Here is a 19,201-nt window from a genome sequence, read left to right on the forward strand (position 1 = left end):
GGCGTACCGGAAGCATTCTGTTTTGCATATTAGGTCAAATGTCAAGGTCACATGTAGAGATCAGTGAAAAACGATAGCTTCTACTTGAATTATTTTATATTATAATAATTTAATTTAATTGGGCACAAATGTTCACCATTGGTCACGGAGGTCAAAGGCCAGATAAAGGTATGAAAACGTGTGTGTGGACAATTTGGTAGTCTTAGCAATGTTCATAATCACGAGACTCGAGTATTGCCAACATATTACGATCAAGGGCATCGGATATGATGAAATGTCCAGAATTTCCAGAGCTGCATAGATGGATTTTGTATTATTTTATACAGTATAAATTTTCACCACAATAAGACTTAGAGTCATGTAGCCAAATCCGGTCTAGAAGGTGAAGGTAGAAGTCACACAGGAATAAAATTGAGCAAACTTTTGAAAGGTCGTAAGGGAAAATATATTGAAGGTCCTTTCAGAAACTGTAAAGGTAAAGTCACTTATATTACAGATACTTATGTAGTTAACGTATCTTAAAAACACTTCTCCAGATACATGTATCATCACACTGCAGTTCTCTCAAACATGCTCTGGGAACCAAAATTTGGCCCTGCCCTGGGGTCACTTTGTTAAAGATTTTTATTCTAAGTAAAAAGCATTTAAGCCTACTTGCTTTAAACTTCAATGTTTAGAGCTTAACATTTGACATGTATCGTTGCCTAGTGGACTCCTAGAATATATATATTGGACATGCCCCTTGGATTGTTTAGAGCAGTATTTAAACTTACATGGTAAAACATATCTTAATATCTTCCCCGTAACAACAATCACCAGGGGAGCATCACGTTTGCATGTGACATCACCTCAGCACCGTCTTGATGTCCTCTGCAAACGTTTTATGAATTATTGGAGTTTCAATTACCCGGCTCTGGGGAACACTGTTTATTTGATGAGTTACAAAATAGCTTAAAATAGGTTAAATAGCTCTATTTTAACGGTAGTTTGCATATATGATCCGAGGTGATAGACGAGGATTATATTGCAAATAACCGTTTATAAAGGTATTTTTCCTGTCAAGAATCTTTACAAGTAAAATGGTTTCCTGCGGGGAACCTTTTTTAATGATATAAAGATATTTCATTTAACTATTTTCAACATTGTTTAGGGGGATAAATAAACGTTTGTATTAGGAATATAGCTAACAATAATCGATCAATATAGAAGAAGTTCTTTGGAAACTGGTAACCGTTGAAGACCGGAGAAGGCCGAACATAAACAATTATTTCTTTTTAAGAAAATGATTAAATATGCCTACCATTTTATGACTTATTCCGAGCAAAAGAAATAATTTAAACACACAAGTTTACTTAGAAAATGTCTCTATTTATTATGCCAGATGCCACTACGAATATTTTAATTGTGTATATTTTCAGTATTATAAACAATTTATTGTTTGTAAAATTTGAGATAGATATTAAAGAAACATTGAAATTTTCAAACACATCATTCAAGTTTTTCCACCTTAAACTGTAAAATAATTATAGAAAATTAGAAAAGAAATACAACGTAATCGTTTTTTGTTCTTAATTAGGGTCATTATGACCCTAGAGGTTAATCCGTAACGTACCGGCGCACGGTATTTAGCTAAGTTTTCGAAAAGGTCAATTAACCAATCATATACGGTTTACAGATCACATGCTCCTCCATGTACCGAAAACAGGTCACGTGCTCCTCCATGCCTCAAAAGTTAAACGCGTACCAATACCCTGCGGTCTCCAGACCGCAGGGAATAATGTATCAATAATACAGCACTATTCCTTTATTTAAGAAAAAAACTTATTGATTGACAATATATATATATCGTTTTGTTTTTGCATTGATTTCTTTTGTAACTGCACCTCTATAAGTGATGGTTTAGACATAATTACTTGTTTTTGTTTTTTGTTACAGTTGAAACTCTTTAATTAGTTATTTACTTCACAATACTTTGAAATATATAAGACATGCATATGATAGCAAATTGCATAATATAAATGACAAAGTCACCATTTACATGGATACATGTATGTATATGTTTATATATCTTGAGCTTTTGTTGTAACTTGTAACAAGTTTTTAGCTCACCTGTCACAAAGTGACAGGGTGAGCTTTTGTGATCGCTTTTCGTCCGGCGTCCGGCCGTCCGTCGTCCGTCCGTAAACTTTTACTTTAAATGACATCTCCTCATAAACCACTTAGCCAATTTCATCCAAACTTCACAGGAATGTTCCTTTGGTGGTCACCTTTAAAAATTGTTCAAAGAATTTAATTCCATGTAGAAATCTTGTTGCCATGGCAACCGAAAGAAAAAACTTTAAATATCTTCTTTTAAAAAACCATAAGAGCTAGAGCTTAGATATTTGGCATGAAACATCTTCTAGTGAGTGTCTACCAAGTTTGTTCAAATAAAAGCCCTGGGGTCAAAATTGGCCCCGCCCCGGGGGGTCATTGATTTTCCCTATATGCATATAGTAAAAACTTAAAAAAATCTTCTTTTTAAGAACCCAAAGAGCTAGAGCTAATATATTTAGCATGAAATATGTTCTAATGAGTGTCTACCAAGTTTGTTCAAATAAAAGCCCTGGGGTCAAAATTGGCCCCGCCCCGGGGGGTCATTGATTTTCCCTATATGCATATAGTAAAAACTTAAAAAATCTTCTTTTAAAGAACTCAAAGAGCTATGGCTAAGATATTGAGCAGCAAACATGTTCTAATAGGTGTCTACCAAGTTTGTTCAAATAAAAGCCCTGGGGTCAAAAATGGCACCGCCCCGGGGGACATTGATTTTCCTTATATGTGTATAGCAAAAACTTAAAAAATCTTCTTTGAAAAAACCCAAATAGCTAGAGTTAAGATATTAAGCATGAAACATCTTTTAGTGAGTGTCTACAAAGTTTGTTCAAATAAAAGACCTGGGGTCAAAATTGGCCCCGTCCCGGGGGTCATTGATTTTCTTTATATGTGTATAGCAAAAACTTAAAATCTTCTTTGAAAAAACCCAAATAGCTAGAGTTTAGATATTAAGCATGAAACATCTTCTAGTAAGTGTCTACAAAGTTTGTTCAAATAAAAGCCCTGGCCCGGCCCCAGGGGTGTCATTGTTTTTAACTATATGTGTATAGTAAAAACTTTAAAAAAATCTTCTTTTAAAAAGCCCAATGAGCTAGAGCTTAGATGTTTAGCATGAAACATCTTCTTATGGGTGTCTACCAAGTTTGTGCAAATAAAAGCCCTTGGGTTAAATTGGCCCTGCAACGTTTGGGGGTGGGGGTTGGGGGGCCTATATACAGGTGAGCGACCTCAGGGCCATCGTGGCCCTCTTTTTTGTGTGTATAATGTAGATTAAGGAGGAGAGTTGCTTGATAAAGTTGTCTGCATTATTAATATGATAATTATGTAGCCATCAACCTGCTTGAATCATAGCTAATTAGCACTTGCCACCAGTATAGAGCCAGGCCAGCCTGCACATACGTGCAGTCTGACCAGGCTCTATACCATTGGCTGATGAACTTCATATCTGCATTTTGATATCCCCAAAAACTGAAAATGACAGTTACAAAAAAATGAAGGTGTACAATTAAGTAATTTAAGAGTTAATGGTTAAACAATATTATTATCAGTTAATGCGATATTATTATCAGTTAATATGGTAATGTTATCATACAATAATATTATCGGATTATACGTTCATGCTTGGTATATCATTTTGTTGTTAGCCTGCAGATTATTATGATTTTACTGTTGTTGTTTATTGTTGATTAAAGCATCATAGTGCTGTTTCAGGCTGTTACCATGGGTTTTAATTATAGCATAAATGTTTGTTAGTGTCACATTTATAACTTTCATTTTTTGAACTTTTCTTGTATCTGGTTAACCCTGTTGGATTATATGAGGATAAAGAAAGGTCAATTATAACATTTAAATGTCATGATTTCTAGGGGATAAAAACTAAGTATGGTGTTTTCTAACCATTAGCTGTTTATATTTAATTTTTATTGCTTTATAACTTGCTGCCCACAAAACAGGTATACCACTTTCAATACAGAGCACCTGGTTTGCTTATAAATGGGGGATATTCCTGTGAAAAGGTTTATCTGATTTATTGTATTTTGGTGTGAGTTCATGTTAACAAATGATGTTTACATTGTACATTTTCTTTTATATAAAAGAATATATTAAAAACCTCCAACCTTTCACTTATTTACTTCAAACATTATGTAAATTGTTGAAATTTTTAGTTTATATGCATTGATTAAGAAACAAGACAGGCGAGAGCAAAAGGGTTAATATTTGATTATCCTGTTTAAGAATTAAAGAAATATTGGCAGAAATATATAGCCAATGTGCCTTGATAAGTACATGTACTTTACACCATTTTTTTCGTGGTTTGTCATTTGAAAGCTTAAATTTTCTGAATTTCATCTAGCTAATGAGAAAGAAAACTCATTGAGTTTGATTGATTGATAAGGACTGGGATTGATACAGGACTGGGATTATCAAAGGTTTGATTGATACAGCACTAGGGTTATCAAGGGTTAATTTGATACAGGGCTCCTATGGTTTTGATTGATGTAGTACTGGGATTATCAAGGTTTTGTTTAACATTGCTTTATTTTGTTTGATAATGTTATGTATGTTTTAGATACCAATGCATATTTCATTGAGTGTTTCTTGAGTAGATTTTATTGATACTTTATCAAATTTTAAGGTCTGACTGAGAGAAAATAGAAAGTATGGGGTATCTACCTAATTGATGAATCATGATGTTATAACAGGGCACACATTTCAGCAGGGTTTTAATGATATTATAATACAGACATATTAAGGAATAGAAGAGTAAGTGTATATTTTACATGGTGAAGTAATTTGATAGCAGTCTTATTAAAAAAGGCCTCCATTTATATTGTGTACAAAAACGCTTCTAATTTTAGGGCATATTTTGCCAGCTAGAAAGGGAAGTAATTGATATTGATGTTTTAGATTGTTTTGTGTGAGTTGTCTCCCATTGTATTGCAATATTTTTATGATTTAGAATTCTTTATCGGTACTTACTGGAATAGTACTAAATTGAGTATTCTGATAACAGACCAATCATAGATTACCTGTTAAAGGTATGATACTTTAAGTGACACTGCCTCCAATAAAATAGGGATAAATGATAAATTTGATTTAACAAAATTGATATTTAATGTCTATCATGTCATTAGATAGGACTTAATTCTTTCTCTTCCACAATTTATATCTATGAAAACTTATTTACTCAGTTTTTCACTTGAGAATTTATCTTGAAAATTTTATTGAAAATGTTCATTGATATATTTAGTGTCACTTTACATTCACAAAGATTGGTGTGTGATATACTTTAAATGTTAACATATATGTATTTTTTAATGGTCATCTTAGGAAATGAAGTAAAGTGAATAAATGAATGTTCACAGTTGTGAACGTTTAATGTATCCAAGTTGTAATTTGAAGAAAAGTGTTTTTATGAAATGTTTTATTTACATATATTTAATGTCCCTCCCTTCATCTTGGCTATTTATCTTCTAAAAACTTGGCATATAAGAGATCCTCCTCAACTAGCATGTTTGAGTAACACATTTGCTTGACACCCCACCAACTTTATGATACATGTACGAGAAACAAATTTCCGGGAAGCCCCACCAAATTTTTTGACACATATGTACGTTGAAAATATGAATGAAATTTTATAAAATCCTTTTTTCATCAGACTTTGTTTTTGTTTTTTTTGCCTTTAGAATTTGAAAGTCATTTGTTTTGTTTACCTAAAATCAACTAAAACATTCACTGTACAATTGATGCCGGCTCGCCACGGCGAGCCGGTATTACGTTAGGATTTTACTGAGAAACAACCTAAAACTCCGAATCCATCCGAAAATTTAATCGAAGCTTGGCTTCCAGCTTTCTATAAAAATTTATCTATCAGGGCTAGGATCCAAAATTATTTAGCCAATCAAATTTAATCTTACATAGCGTCAAAAAACCTTCAATTTTCACGCCATATTTAAAAAGCAGCAAGTATTGTTTTGAGCGCAAAGATATTATGATGATTAAAAATGTTTGTTTTCATGTATTCTTTTCAATAAATCATATCAACACTGACTTTTGATTTAGCGATTTCACCTGTTCCTCTGTAGTAAGTTTTCGTTTGGTTAATTAACATAAGTGTACACCTGGTTCTGTGCATTTTTTTCTATTTCCTTTTTTCCGGTCATTTTATCCTTTCTGGTATTTAGTGTATATATTTACTGACCGGGATCCGGGACGCCCGGACTGGCCGGGATCCGGGATCGTATAAGATATAGAAGAAAAACTTATAAACTATATTTGTGTTGATTATTGTCGTAATGAAAGGCCATTAAACATTAAGTTTTTTTATTGTATGTAATGAACGTTAAATTAATTAAACTTTGGATATAAATATATTTAGAGTTATTTATCAACAAACTTAAAAATCACAATACTTATAATTATATGCCTAATTAATTGGAAAAATCAAAGACTACATTCTTGAATTGGTCAAATCCCGGCATCCCTTTATGTTTTAATGCGATCCCAGCTTTTCTGAAAACTATTCTTGAACTGGCCAATTCCTTGGATCTCTTTAGACTTTAATACGATCCCGGCTTTTCTGAAATCTATATTCTTGAACTGGTCAATTCCCGGGATCCCTATATGTTTTAATAGGATCCCGGCTTATCTGAAAAGCATCTAAGACTGGTTAGTTCCCGGGATCCCTATATTTTTAATAGGATCCCGGCTTTTCTGGATGAATTAATTGACAACTTGTGTTTACTTTAGGACTTGTGTCTGTCACTCATTCCAATACTAAATATCATATTACAACTTAACTTCGTATAAAGAGACATCTTTATGAATTCTACCTATCTAACATTTATTTGGTCAAGGTCAAAAGGCCATATAGTAAATGTGGTAGACATAGGGACTTCATTCTATCTGTTTACATGCATCTTCATATATACTCATATTCCTCTTTGTTAAACTGAGTGAAACTGGCTTCCATAACTTTATGTCACTTTTATTTTGATGTTCGCTGAAGTCTCTTCAGCTAACAGAACTGTCATTTTTACATAAAGTTATTTCTTGCATAGCTGATTTTCCGGCATGGGTTAAAACTCACGGGAACGCCAGTCTGCTATGCAAGAAAGTTTTACCCCTAAAAAAGGAAGTTTGCTGTCATAAAGATTCCTAAACATGTTATATGGAGGGTTGTTTGCAATATAACCCTCGCCTAGTGGATCGGGTTATATATACAAACAACTGTTTATATAGGGCCATAAAACCTGTAAAGAATCTTTATAACCAATAATATATAGGAAAACCCATGAAGTCTTTTTGTATGAAACTACACTACCCAGAGCTCAGACATTTGTCATGTAATAGACCTCGTTCAAAGTAAATTATAGTACAAATTTAAATCTCTCACCTTGTTTTCACTTTACTCTTTACAATAATACTTTAAAACTTTTAATGCTTTTTAGTAACCGCCCCAAATTCCAGACAAGATACATAACTCTGCCAGGTATGTTGACAAAATGATGTCATTGCTTCATCTGAGAACTGTGACATGTTTTTTGTACGACACCTCTGTTTTACTGTGAAATTAAATTATGCCCTTTTTATCCCAACATAGTTAATGTTTTACTTTACCTGACCTAAATTCAACATGCGTGTCTTTTTCACTCTATCAAATTTAGTTTTTAAAGACTTTTTTCTTATGATTCTATCAAGTCAACCTTTTTAGAATATGTTCTTAATACGCTACCAAGTACTTATAACAGTCGGTCGAGTACCTTAGCTGTCTTATGGACAGCTCTTGGTAGCTCTACGTACTATTCGAGGAGTAGTCGGGCTTCCTACGTACCATTAGGTCGGCGTGTACTGATACTTAACATGTACTTTTGAATCAGTACATTGTTTAAGACCTATGACTCTCTTACTGAATTACATGAATATATCCGTTGTTCTAGACTGTTTTAAAAAACTTGCCAGTTCTAACATTCAGAAACTGACTTAAATACGATGTCAGAATTAAAGGTCGTTAATTAAGGCAAAACTTTATCTTATTTCATTTTTTTGTTTGTTTCTTTTTGTTATGTGTTTTTGTTTGTTTGTGATTTTGTTTTGTTTTGTCGTCTGACCCTGGTCTGTCTGCACTGTTCGTTATTCAGTTTGTGTTAATATTTCGAAAATATTCCTAAAATTGTTAAGATTAAAGATAGGCAAGTCTTTTTAAGATATTACGCGTGTTAAGGACTTTTGAAGAGACGTTTAAGAGTCGCAAAAAGAACGTATTCTTCCATGAGCAAATAAAGTAACTACGGTTTACAGCTATTGGTTTGATTTTGGTTAGATATTAAATTGCGTGCACAATTTCCAGTTATGTCATTTTCAATGTATAACAAAATACGACATTGAGTCTAACCTTGCTTCCATAACAGTTACTAAAATGCTATTGATCAAAGTTCTTTTTCATTTGTATGTTTTTCATTTTTGTTTTGCATGCAATTTGAAACGGATTTATTTCAATTTTTTACAAGTGATTTCCACCTAACTACTGCCCTTTGTTGGGTTTTGAAATGAGTTTCGATTTTTATAAAAATTTGTATTGCATATTGCGTTTACTTTTTTGTTGAAATTATCCTTTGAGGTTTAAGTATGCTGTCATTATCGTATCAGTAAAGCGATCTTCACAAAATTGAAAATAGCATTAATAATTTGAAATAGATGGCATACTTTATCCACAATGCAGGATTCAACATGGTTATGTCAGGCGACATAAATCACCTATCTATATTTGAACGAGAACAGTTTTGTATACAGATAGATTGAGGTAGGAAGGTTTAAGTGGGAGTCAATTTTGAACAGTTAAATCAAACATGATATTTTTTGCACTTGGATTACTGTAACAGCTAACAAAGGCAAGTATCAAAATATAATTTATATTTTATTGTTCTGTATGAATGTAGAGTAGTTGTTTTTACTGCATTTCACTCTCAAGAGTATCATTGGTGTATTACTACTATTTTACTGGTAATTTGTATTGTAGCTTTAATTATTAGGTAAAATATTGAAAAGAAAAGATTTATTACCCTTACACCAACGTCCTTGTTTTAAATTTTTCCGTCAGTTCGTCTCGGGAGGTGAAGAACCCGGTCTCACATAAGAAATAATGGAAAGGTTAGGTAAGCCCTGATAATGGCTGTTGTGCAAGCAAAACGTCTGACTTATTGGCTGTAACTGAGCACTAGGGGTTCGCGCACCCTAGTATCCTTTCTAGTCGTCCCTATATTTATAATGAAGTGTCGCTCTCAGCCTTTCAAGCCGTCTTTATCTTATTAAAGACTAATGGACCCCAGTACCCTGCCTCGGCGTCCCCGCCACATTGTAGGGCTACTTCCCTCGTCTTCAGCCTCCGACAGCTGATCTTAAGCTACAGACGGAGTGGGCAGGGGGGGGGGGTAAATAAAATTGTTTTATCGAGTTATTTTAAGCAGGTACATGTACGTTTTAACCCGTTAACCCGTAACCCGCAATTCCCATGTCCAAGCCTCGTGCGTCTCCTTGACGTGCACGCAACGAAGGGAAGACAGAGAAAGTGGGTGAAGATAATAAACATATTAAAAATTTACAGAAAGCGATAAAGGAGAATGTAAGTGGTTGTGTTCCCGAGTCATTGCTGAATATACGTATTAATTATTTCTCAAGCTTGGTACTCTGGTTTATAAGTTCTGAGTCAAACAATGCAGATTTGTGTTTCATGCCGAAGTCGATTTAAAATACTAGTTCTATCGTGAAATTAAATATCATATTTCATAATAACTGTCAAATCCGTTTTTTCCTGTTTCTTTGTAATTGTATTTATACTTTAAGAAATAAAAACAAGGTCAAGTTTTCAAATGGTTTGACTAATTATAAATAATTGCTTAAATATTTTGTTAGCGAGCTTATGTAAAATTCTTCTGTATTCGAATTTTGTCTATCAATCGGAAGGGATTTTTGTTATGGATACAAACAAAATAGCGACATACATAGAATAATCATCCACAAGGTATAGTTAGTGACTAAACATCGTGAAAAAATAAAGGAAATTTTCCTTATATTTAAATTAAATAATTGTTAATCCTAGAATTGCAATTAATAGTGGATAGTGGTATATATTTAACAGTTCTTGTTTTGGAGAAATCTTTAAAAAAAAATCTGTTTGATAAACAAATTTGCAATATGTTGTATCATTTCATTTCACGTAGATATAATTGTAGCTTCATTTTATTTTTGAAAACGTTATTTAGTAATCTGCTAATAACACTATGTACTGGTCGTAACAGATCACCGCTTTAATTGAAAAAGTGCACTGTTTAATGAATATATTGAAATCTAATAGATTTTGATAAAATCTTTACTATTTATTGAACAGTCAAAGTAAAGGGTAGATTTCTATCGATAATCCAATTTCTATTAATGCGAGTTTTGAATAAACCGATTTGTGTAATTTGAATTGAAAGCAATTCACTTGTTTGTTTATTGGGCATGAAAGATTCCGCATTTGGACATAATACTAGCTTTTATAGAAAAATGTCGAGAGCGTATTCCGTAATAAGGAAATAGCTTTTTGACATGTTGACAATTTAATTTAATATGCTTCACATGGAAATAAAGAGTTAAATATTGATTTGAATGATTAGAGCTTAACATTAGGATAGCGTACGAGTCATAGGAAACTATTATCAATAATATTTGTGATTACAATATGAGCCGCGCAATGACAAAACCAACATAGTGCGTTTGCGACCAGCATGAATCCAGACCAGCCTGCGCATCCGCGCAGTCTAATCAGGATCCATGCTGTTCGCAAACCCACTATGTTGGTTTTGTCGTGACACGGCTCATATATAGAAAATATTGACTCAAACTGCACATGCTATAAGATATAATATTATAAAGACATTATATATATTCAATGTATTTATATACGACCAGTAATGGCGGTAAAAGCTAATTTGTTCATGTAAATTGTTTAAATGAGTTTTGTTAATAAGTAATGAGTATTTTTATAATTAAAAACTTTTCCGAATAAGCGTTAATATATAATTGGTAAATCGATCGTTGGAAGATAATATCTATGCACGAAACACAAACATTTTTATAGGCCTGAATTGGTGAATACAAAATTCAAACCGTACTAAGATTTTGTTGACATATCTCTGTAAATAACCACCATAGAGGGTTTAATGTATTTAATAGATTTTTATCAGTGTTATCATTTTCCTAAAAAGGAAGTTATCATTTCAAACACACGCTGTTTAAACTGGTTAGTGACCATGGAGCCATTAAGTCATCAGAACTAAGGAGAACGCGGATAGCTTTAATATAACCTGACAATTAGGAGAGAAAAAACGATAGCGAGATTTGTTACGGTTTAAATATTTGTAAAATCGCAAATCTTAACTGTCAATATTTGTGTTGACTGACAATGAAAGAGAATTACGCGGGTTCTTATTCACCGGTTAAAGTTGTCAACCTGTTTTAATTACATATGATAACCGACACTGACTGTTTGTGTAAACATGTCGTTATTATACAGATAACCTCGATGATATATATAAACTGCGCCATGTAACCAGTATATAAAATATGATAAAGAACTTAAATCATAATTTAATAGTTCGATAAATCAAATAAATACCGGATATACGTTTCCAAGTTTCGGCTTGTATATCATATATATATATTTTTCAAATATTCGAAGGCTAACATGACTTAAGATAAGAATAAGTTAAGTAACACTTGTCAAGAGATGCAATCTCAGTTAAGATAGATCAAGATATGATATATAAAGAAAAAAGAGAAACCATGGCATTTTATATTGACATATTTGTCATAAATTACCGTTCAAACAAGTGTTAAAGTTCTAATACCCGACTGAATGATAAATATATAATCCTATAATCCTGATTGTAACGGGGGATTACTTTTTGAAAACATATCAAAGTATTTAAGTTAAGGAAAGCTTAAGATAAAATATCGTCTTTTTAGCGTTAAACATTGAAAGTTGGTGTATAGCGTATGGTAGATAAATGATTACTACGGGTAGAAATTATATATAGAGGAATACTTATCTCTGGATACATTTCATAAAGTTTTAAATTATTGAAGATGTAGATAACATTATTCAAATTTTTAAGAAATCATAATTCACGCAACTAAATTTAACGTATCATTTAAAATAGTCAATTTAATTTGTTCGACTTTTTTCTTTCTTTTAGATTGCAGATACAAAATTAAAGTGACATTGTAGTCATGGGGCTAGATAAGGATTTGTTCGAAGGTGATGTTGAAAAAGAATTTATTTGTGGACTGTGTGATCAAGTACTTTTGAACCCTGTCACCGCCGGATGCAGTCATATCTTCTGCCAATCTTGTGTCAACCGGAAGTTAAAGTCTCTTGTGTCGAAACCATTATGTCCACTGTGTAGTGCTAAACTTTCAAGCAATACTCAAGATACAACTATAGAGTTTAAACTGAAGCTACTAAATCTGACCTTATGGTGCAGTCATACATGTGGAGCTAAGTTTGTCCTGGCTGACCTGCCGGACCATATGGATATATGTTCCAACGCACCGGTACAATGTGAATTTAAGCCTACAGGATGTACAAGAACAATTAAACGATGTGATTTCAAGAAGCATTTACAAGAATGTGACTATAGATCGGTTGAATGCGAGGCTTGTGGGCATGTTACTATATACAGAGAACTCTTTACACATCAAAGTCGTGTTCGTTGTCTAGAGAAGAAGTTGAAGCAACAAATAATACGGGAAAGAAAGCTTGCATTAAAGGAGGTTAACAAACATAGAGAACGACTTTTCCGAGACAATTGCCGACTAGACCAACAACAAAGAAAGTCGATTCTTAACCATTCTAAATCGTTAAACCATAGAAGAAAGTTAAGGCACTCTTCCAAGAATGATAACGATTCTGAGTTTGATTTATCTCCAAGAGATGGCGTATTCTTGACAGAACATGCTGTAGAGCATCATAATGATGTTACGATGGAGCAAAACGGCGAAGACTCGAAGGAAATAGAAAGACAAAGGCAAATTCAGAATGTGGGTATTATTATTTTGTTATCAGAAAATCCTTTTTATGACGAAACACACCAATTTCGCGAATTCGGCATTACCAGCAATACAAGATTTTTGTGATAATTAAGACCTTTTAGGGTACATGTATTTGAATGTGTTTCAAAAAGTAAATTGACATTTCTTTGGTGCATTTATGTTTATATATTAATCTTAAGATACAATATTTGAAAAACAAAACCCCCCTCCCCCACCCCCCCAAAAAAAAAACCCCAACCCCCAAAAAAGAAAACAACAAAAAAAAAACAACACACTTCATTTTGGCAACTTAAATATGTAAGGCCTAAGCTGAATGAAGATTCTTGCTGCCGTGGTCATAATGGGGAAGAATAATAAGTTGAATTGATTACGATCCTTTTTATCTGAAGAATAAGCGAAGAATAAAAGAAAGATGTCATATAGTAAATACGACTCATGTACATTCCGAAAAAGATATCGAATAACCTAATAGTTTTAATGTATTTAGTCTTCAATTATATTTGGAAACAACCTAATTAGGGAGATCTTAAAACAAGAAAAATGCCTTTAATTGACTTCATCTTTGTTTTTAGGTATCATCGTAAATGTGACCTTTTGTCTATATATAAGGTTTAATTTGTTTTACAGAATACAAAAACTCCACATTCATCCCGGTCAGGCTTCGCTATGCAGTTTTGTTCACAGTGTAACAGAACGTTCCGTGCCGATACTAATACTTCAACCGCCTGTAGGTGGCATGTAGGGGTAAGTCTATACACCACCTCTTCTAAATAACCTGCATTTTCTTTATATTTCGTTAGTCCGATGACACCGTCTTTTCAAGTGGTAAAGATCATTGGCTTCACATAAATTAAATTAGAATCGGTTTTTTAAAATAATTCCTTTAAAACTTATTTTGTTATTCTCAATACAATTGATTTATCAATGTGATTATTATGCATTAAAACCATTAGTTTTAATTCTACATTTTGATATTAATTCTTTTCTATTATTTTTTCTTTTCATAAATTGCGTTCATTAACAGCCGGTAAGTTCATTTTTGTCCAATGTATCAAATTTAATGTTGTATTTGTCAATGGATACCTCAGTTTAGTTAATTAATATAACTTACATTACTTGCTCATATTTGAAATTCATTTTGATTGAGCGTATTCAATATAATTTTCTTCCATAGAATAACAGTTTTTGAAATAACTTGAATGTTTGCTTCTCACACTATATAACAAAACACCAAAAATAAGTTATTGAATGATGATGTTGTTATAAGAAGTTGACAAGTCTGTAGCCGAGTTGTCTATATTGTACCATAAGGTATGTTTTCGAGTGAAAAGATGTTGTCCGTTAGCTTATTAGAAGTAGTTCTGCTTAGGTGCACGTGTGTGCATTAGGTTATGCAAATCTATGATTCGTACACGTTTGTCTGAGAAGAATAAACTAATTGTGTTCATGTTTAAATTTATTGTATTGTATTTTTAGTATCTTTTCTTTTCATATGAATCCAGATGGTAAGTTTATCATTATTATTTTTTTTGCTTAAAGAATTACTCTATTTTTACATTAAAGACATCTTTTAAACGATGAAATGATAAATTAGTTGATTAAATCAATTAATTGATTAATTAATAAATTATGATATGCTTAAATTTTTCAGTTTCTTTATCTTAAATACTCTTTCTACTATTCGAAATAAAATGAATATATGGTAGAAATATGGAGTGAATGGGTGTTTTCATACTTTGTAGTGTTTTTTTTTTTTTTTTTTGAAAAATATAGGTATGAGTCTATGAATTTGTATGTAAATGTGTATGCTTGTATTGTTATACTTCAAATATGAAATAAATGAGAAAAAAATTATGATTCAAGCGGCCATCCTGCATGTGATCCTGCATGATAAGCAACACAACAAAATCAAATTTCCAATACACGACAAATTGCAGCATTGAAATCTTAAAATTCAGTTTTATGTTTTAGCTTTTATTAAGCTTGAATAACAATGTTTTTCATATATAACATTCAGTTTTAGGATATGTGTTCATTTTTAAGGAAAGAAATAGAAATGAAACTGATTGCATTTTAAAAGAAAGTCATAAAAGTATCATATGATATCTCTTTCTTTATTTATCTTTTCAGGTTGAAGTCTTTGTAAGCATACCTTTGAATCTATTATAAAGTTTTGTAACAGAAAATGCTTTAGATTATATCAATTATACAATTATTTATTACAAAAAATACACATATGTATTTGGCATGATTATAGTGTTAGAACAATTTAAGAATAAACTGTTGCACTTTTAATTTCTTTAAATAGTACCTGTAAAAGTTTGATTAAATATTAAATCTGAAATGTACATGAATCTGCACTAGTATTTGACAAATACGTCTTGACCATAGTCTCGCTAGGTCAACGATTATAACTATATTGATATAATATTATATTCAGGTCATTATTAATCTTATTATTAAGGAACACTTTCACTCAGTGTCAGTTAATCCGAGCTCTAATATTTATCTAAGATTCGACTTTGCCGAAGCATTCTCACAGAATTTATATAAAGAAACTTAACTCTTGCTTAACTTAAATAAAGGCTTAAAAGAGTTATGCATACATAAATGGTTTAAAGTGAAACTATCTAGGTAAAGGAGTTTTATATGCGTTCTGTTTTATATAGATTTAAATCACACGTTTTCTTTCGTTATGATATTATAAATTAGTTGAAAAAGATAATGAACAAATTGTAATAATTATTTACACTTTTGTCCCTCTTCTTTTTCATATAACCTGCCGACGGTGATACAGGGGGTGAGTGTTTCTTTTTTATTATCATAATTTCATACTTTTGAAACGTGGGCCAATCTGTTTTCTTCTTTATTTTGATTGTGATACCCCTTCGTATTTAACATGGTGTAAAACTGGTAATACGTTTTATTTCTATGTTGTTGTTTTTTTAATTTCAGAGTTTGGGATAATTTTATTTGATGTACAATTATTTAAATGCTTTTACTGTTGTGCCTTTTATATTAAAGTGTTTACTTTACCATCGATTAATATTGTTTATACTTTTCTTTGTGTCTTTTCATGTGCTGTCCTATTTGGATTACATAAAATCAAGGGTGTAAGTACATTTACATTAAACTTCTTTTTTTACGTTTCTTTCTAAAATATTTTCTTGTTGAAATAAATTCTTGGTGCTCCTTAACATTTGTTGTTATGTATCAAATTGCATATAACGATTTTGTAAAGTTTGTTTTATTTACATACACAAACATGTCGTAAAAATGCTTTATGCTGGTGTAAGATAAATTTCATTTTAAGTTACAAATTATTTGTTAAAGTCATAAAATGTGAAAAGTTGAATATAGCCCATATATTCTGTCAATATACGCTGTTAACTAAAATTATTTTCACTCCGTTGTTGGTTCGAATCCTTCCGGCGATGTTTGACGTATTTTATATAGACAATCATATTTGGTTGCGTAAGACAGGTGTTTGTGCTTAAAATGATGCACAGAAGAAAAGTTTAGGTCTTTCTCCGCTAGGTAAAAGATAAAACAGGCTTGCGATCTAACCACATGGAAACCTACTTGGAAGTTGTTTGTCTTAAATGATTCACCGAAGTATGTTCAATGCTTATATATGCATCAATAGCTGTACTTAGGTTGTAGCTATGCTAACATAACAGTGCTTTTAAATTAAATACACATTCTTAAATGTGCATTAAACTAAAATACTCTATATATATTTATATCTCGTATTTTATTTTTTCAGACATGTTTTGCATGCGGACGTCTTGACTATCAACCAGGATGTACAACAGGATTTCATAGACTTTAAATCTAAACTAGCTTAAATTTATTCTGATTCTTTTTGTTTCCTGTCTCAGTTTTTTTTTCAATATTGCTATTTGGACTCGTATTTCATATCTGTCAATTTCATATTTTAAGATGTTATTCCACGAATATATGGTTTTATATAAATGTACATTTAGGTATCAAAAGAATTATTACGTGCACCTTGTTATACATGTATGTATCATCGTATTCACATTAATGAATAATGTACAATAAATTGTTATTGATTATATTTTAGAATTAATGTTCGTCTTTTATTATTTCCAAGATTTCACAAATTTCCAAGACCTATTATTTTTAGAAATCATCTATATAAGATACATCATTGCCTGGCACATGAACATTTTTGTTCGTACAAGAAACAACAAAGGAGCTGTAAGCATACTAGTCAGTTTGTTGAATGAATTTGCAATAAATGTTTAATATACAAAGAGCCAAAATCTAATAATATATTTGTACAAAATGTTTTTTTCTATGAAGATACAAGGACTGTTATTTTTTAGGAAAGGTTTGTCTCCCTTCCACCAGAATGTATGAAATAATAGCGTCTCGAGGCACTGATAAGAAGCTTGACGACGTTCCAGCATTTCTTTCGCAGCTGTCCCTCTAATATCGACTGAAGTATGTGTCAGCTTCCCCTCCATAAGGGTGATAGAAAGCAACTTCAACCGTTCGGCCATGAAAATTTCTAAATTTCCTACATAGTGCCTCTAGTTATACAAATCAAAGCTTTAACTTACATAACCTTTTCCCGATTGTTTAATTATAACCCGATCCAAATGAATATAACCGCTGCTATTTACGTACAGTCACTTTGTTCTTGCAATACTTTCAAATTGTTGAATAAATTCAGGAAGATTTATATGATCATTGTAAGATAAAAACTGTTATTGGTTTATTTTTTCAAATCTTGCATGTCCTAAGTTTAATAAATGATTAAAGTACGTGACTTAACCAACTTTGAATATTACAATAATTTCATCTGTGCGTGATTCAATATTGATAAAGAATAATGTATCAATCACAACAAAATGTGAATGTTTTGTTTAACTTCAGCATTAAAAGAAATCTTCTGGAATACAAAGCTGTGTTATTTTTAACTTATCATTTTGATATTTTCCAAATTTAAAATGTTAGAAGTACTTGAGGAATTAAAGTTTTAAAATCAAGAATCAAACACCATTTAATATATGAATGCTGAATGCTTAATCTTTAACAAAAATTGTATACAAGTCCATAATCAAGAACATTAACTAGTGAAAACCATAGGCATTGAAAATTAAAATTGTTCACGATACTGAAAATCAATTTACTATATTTTATTTGTTATTGACTATTATGATATTTAAATGCACTTATATGCACACTGTATAAAGTACAAAAGGGAATTTTACTGATTAAAATAAAAGAAACAGAAAGGGAATCTAACATATAAACTAATCTTGTTCTTCGATGACCTTCTTTACATCATTATACTCCGTTGTGATACTTTCCTATCGATATCTAAACTGTAGCAAAAAGTGTTGCAAAAAAGATTTAAAAATCTTGAAATTTTAACATATCGGTGAAATCTATATTTCTTCTTTGAAAAACTTGTTCGTGATTGTGTTAAACACTAACACTATTGTACTCTTGAGATTAATGACGGAAAGCGTAATGAAATTAAAATGATTTTCCCAATCTTTACCACTTTTCTTCTGATATTTATTTAATTAACCGCCGTTCGTATAACTAGTAAGGCTTTCTAGAATCATTCATTACAGGGTATGAATTGTATTTCTTTGGGAAGCTGCCGTTGATTTTAAAAAATAAGTTATTCTGATACATTATCAGATTATAAATAACAAATAAGAATACAAAAAATATACATACACAGGGTTGAAACATATTTACTATGTATGCATGAATGCAGATCATTCCTGAATATGTGTTTATTTCTAAACATCATAAAGTCATTATGACAGAGTAGGATCTGTTTGATGTTTAGTCTTTATAATTGAGCCGCGTCATGACAAATGCAACATAATGGGTTTGCGACCAGCATGGATCCAGACCAGTTTGTGCATCCGCGCAGTCTGATCAGGATCCATGCTGTTCGCTATCAGTTTCTCTTCTTGTTATAGACTTTGTAAGCGAACAGCATGGATCCTGATCAGACTGCGCA

General features: G+C 31.7%; 1 protein-coding gene across 1 annotated transcript; it reads left to right on the plus strand.

Annotated features, from left to right (window-relative positions):
* The first annotated feature begins 12,300 nt into the window (after positions 1–12,300).
* On the plus strand, positions 12,301–13,977 carry LOC132756762 (E3 ubiquitin-protein ligase PDZRN3-like). Its single transcript, XM_060747899.1, has 2 exons — positions 12,301–13,176; positions 13,816–13,977. Exons 1-2 carry the CDS (start codon positions 12,367–12,369, stop codon positions 13,960–13,962), a joined length of 957 nt encoding a protein of 318 aa, XP_060603882.1. The 5' UTR covers positions 12,301–12,366; the 3' UTR covers positions 13,963–13,977.
* The last annotated feature ends 5,224 nt before the right edge of the window (positions 13,978–19,201 follow it).

Source organism: Ruditapes philippinarum, unplaced genomic scaffold, assembly GCF_026571515.1.
Source record: "Ruditapes philippinarum isolate M1 unplaced genomic scaffold, ASM2657151v2 ctg49_1_1_1_1, whole genome shotgun sequence".
NCBI classification, from domain to species: Eukaryota; Metazoa; Mollusca; class Bivalvia; order Venerida; family Veneridae; genus Ruditapes; species Ruditapes philippinarum.

Coding starts and splice junctions, on each gene's coding strand:
- LOC132756762 (XM_060747899.1), top strand. CDS start 12,367: ATGGGGCTAGATAAGGATTTGTTCGAAGGTGATGTTGAAAAAGAATTT. Junction 13,177..13,815: donor GACAAAGGCAAATTCAGAAT/GTGGGTATTATT, acceptor TTTGTTTTACAG/AATACAAAAACTCCACATTC.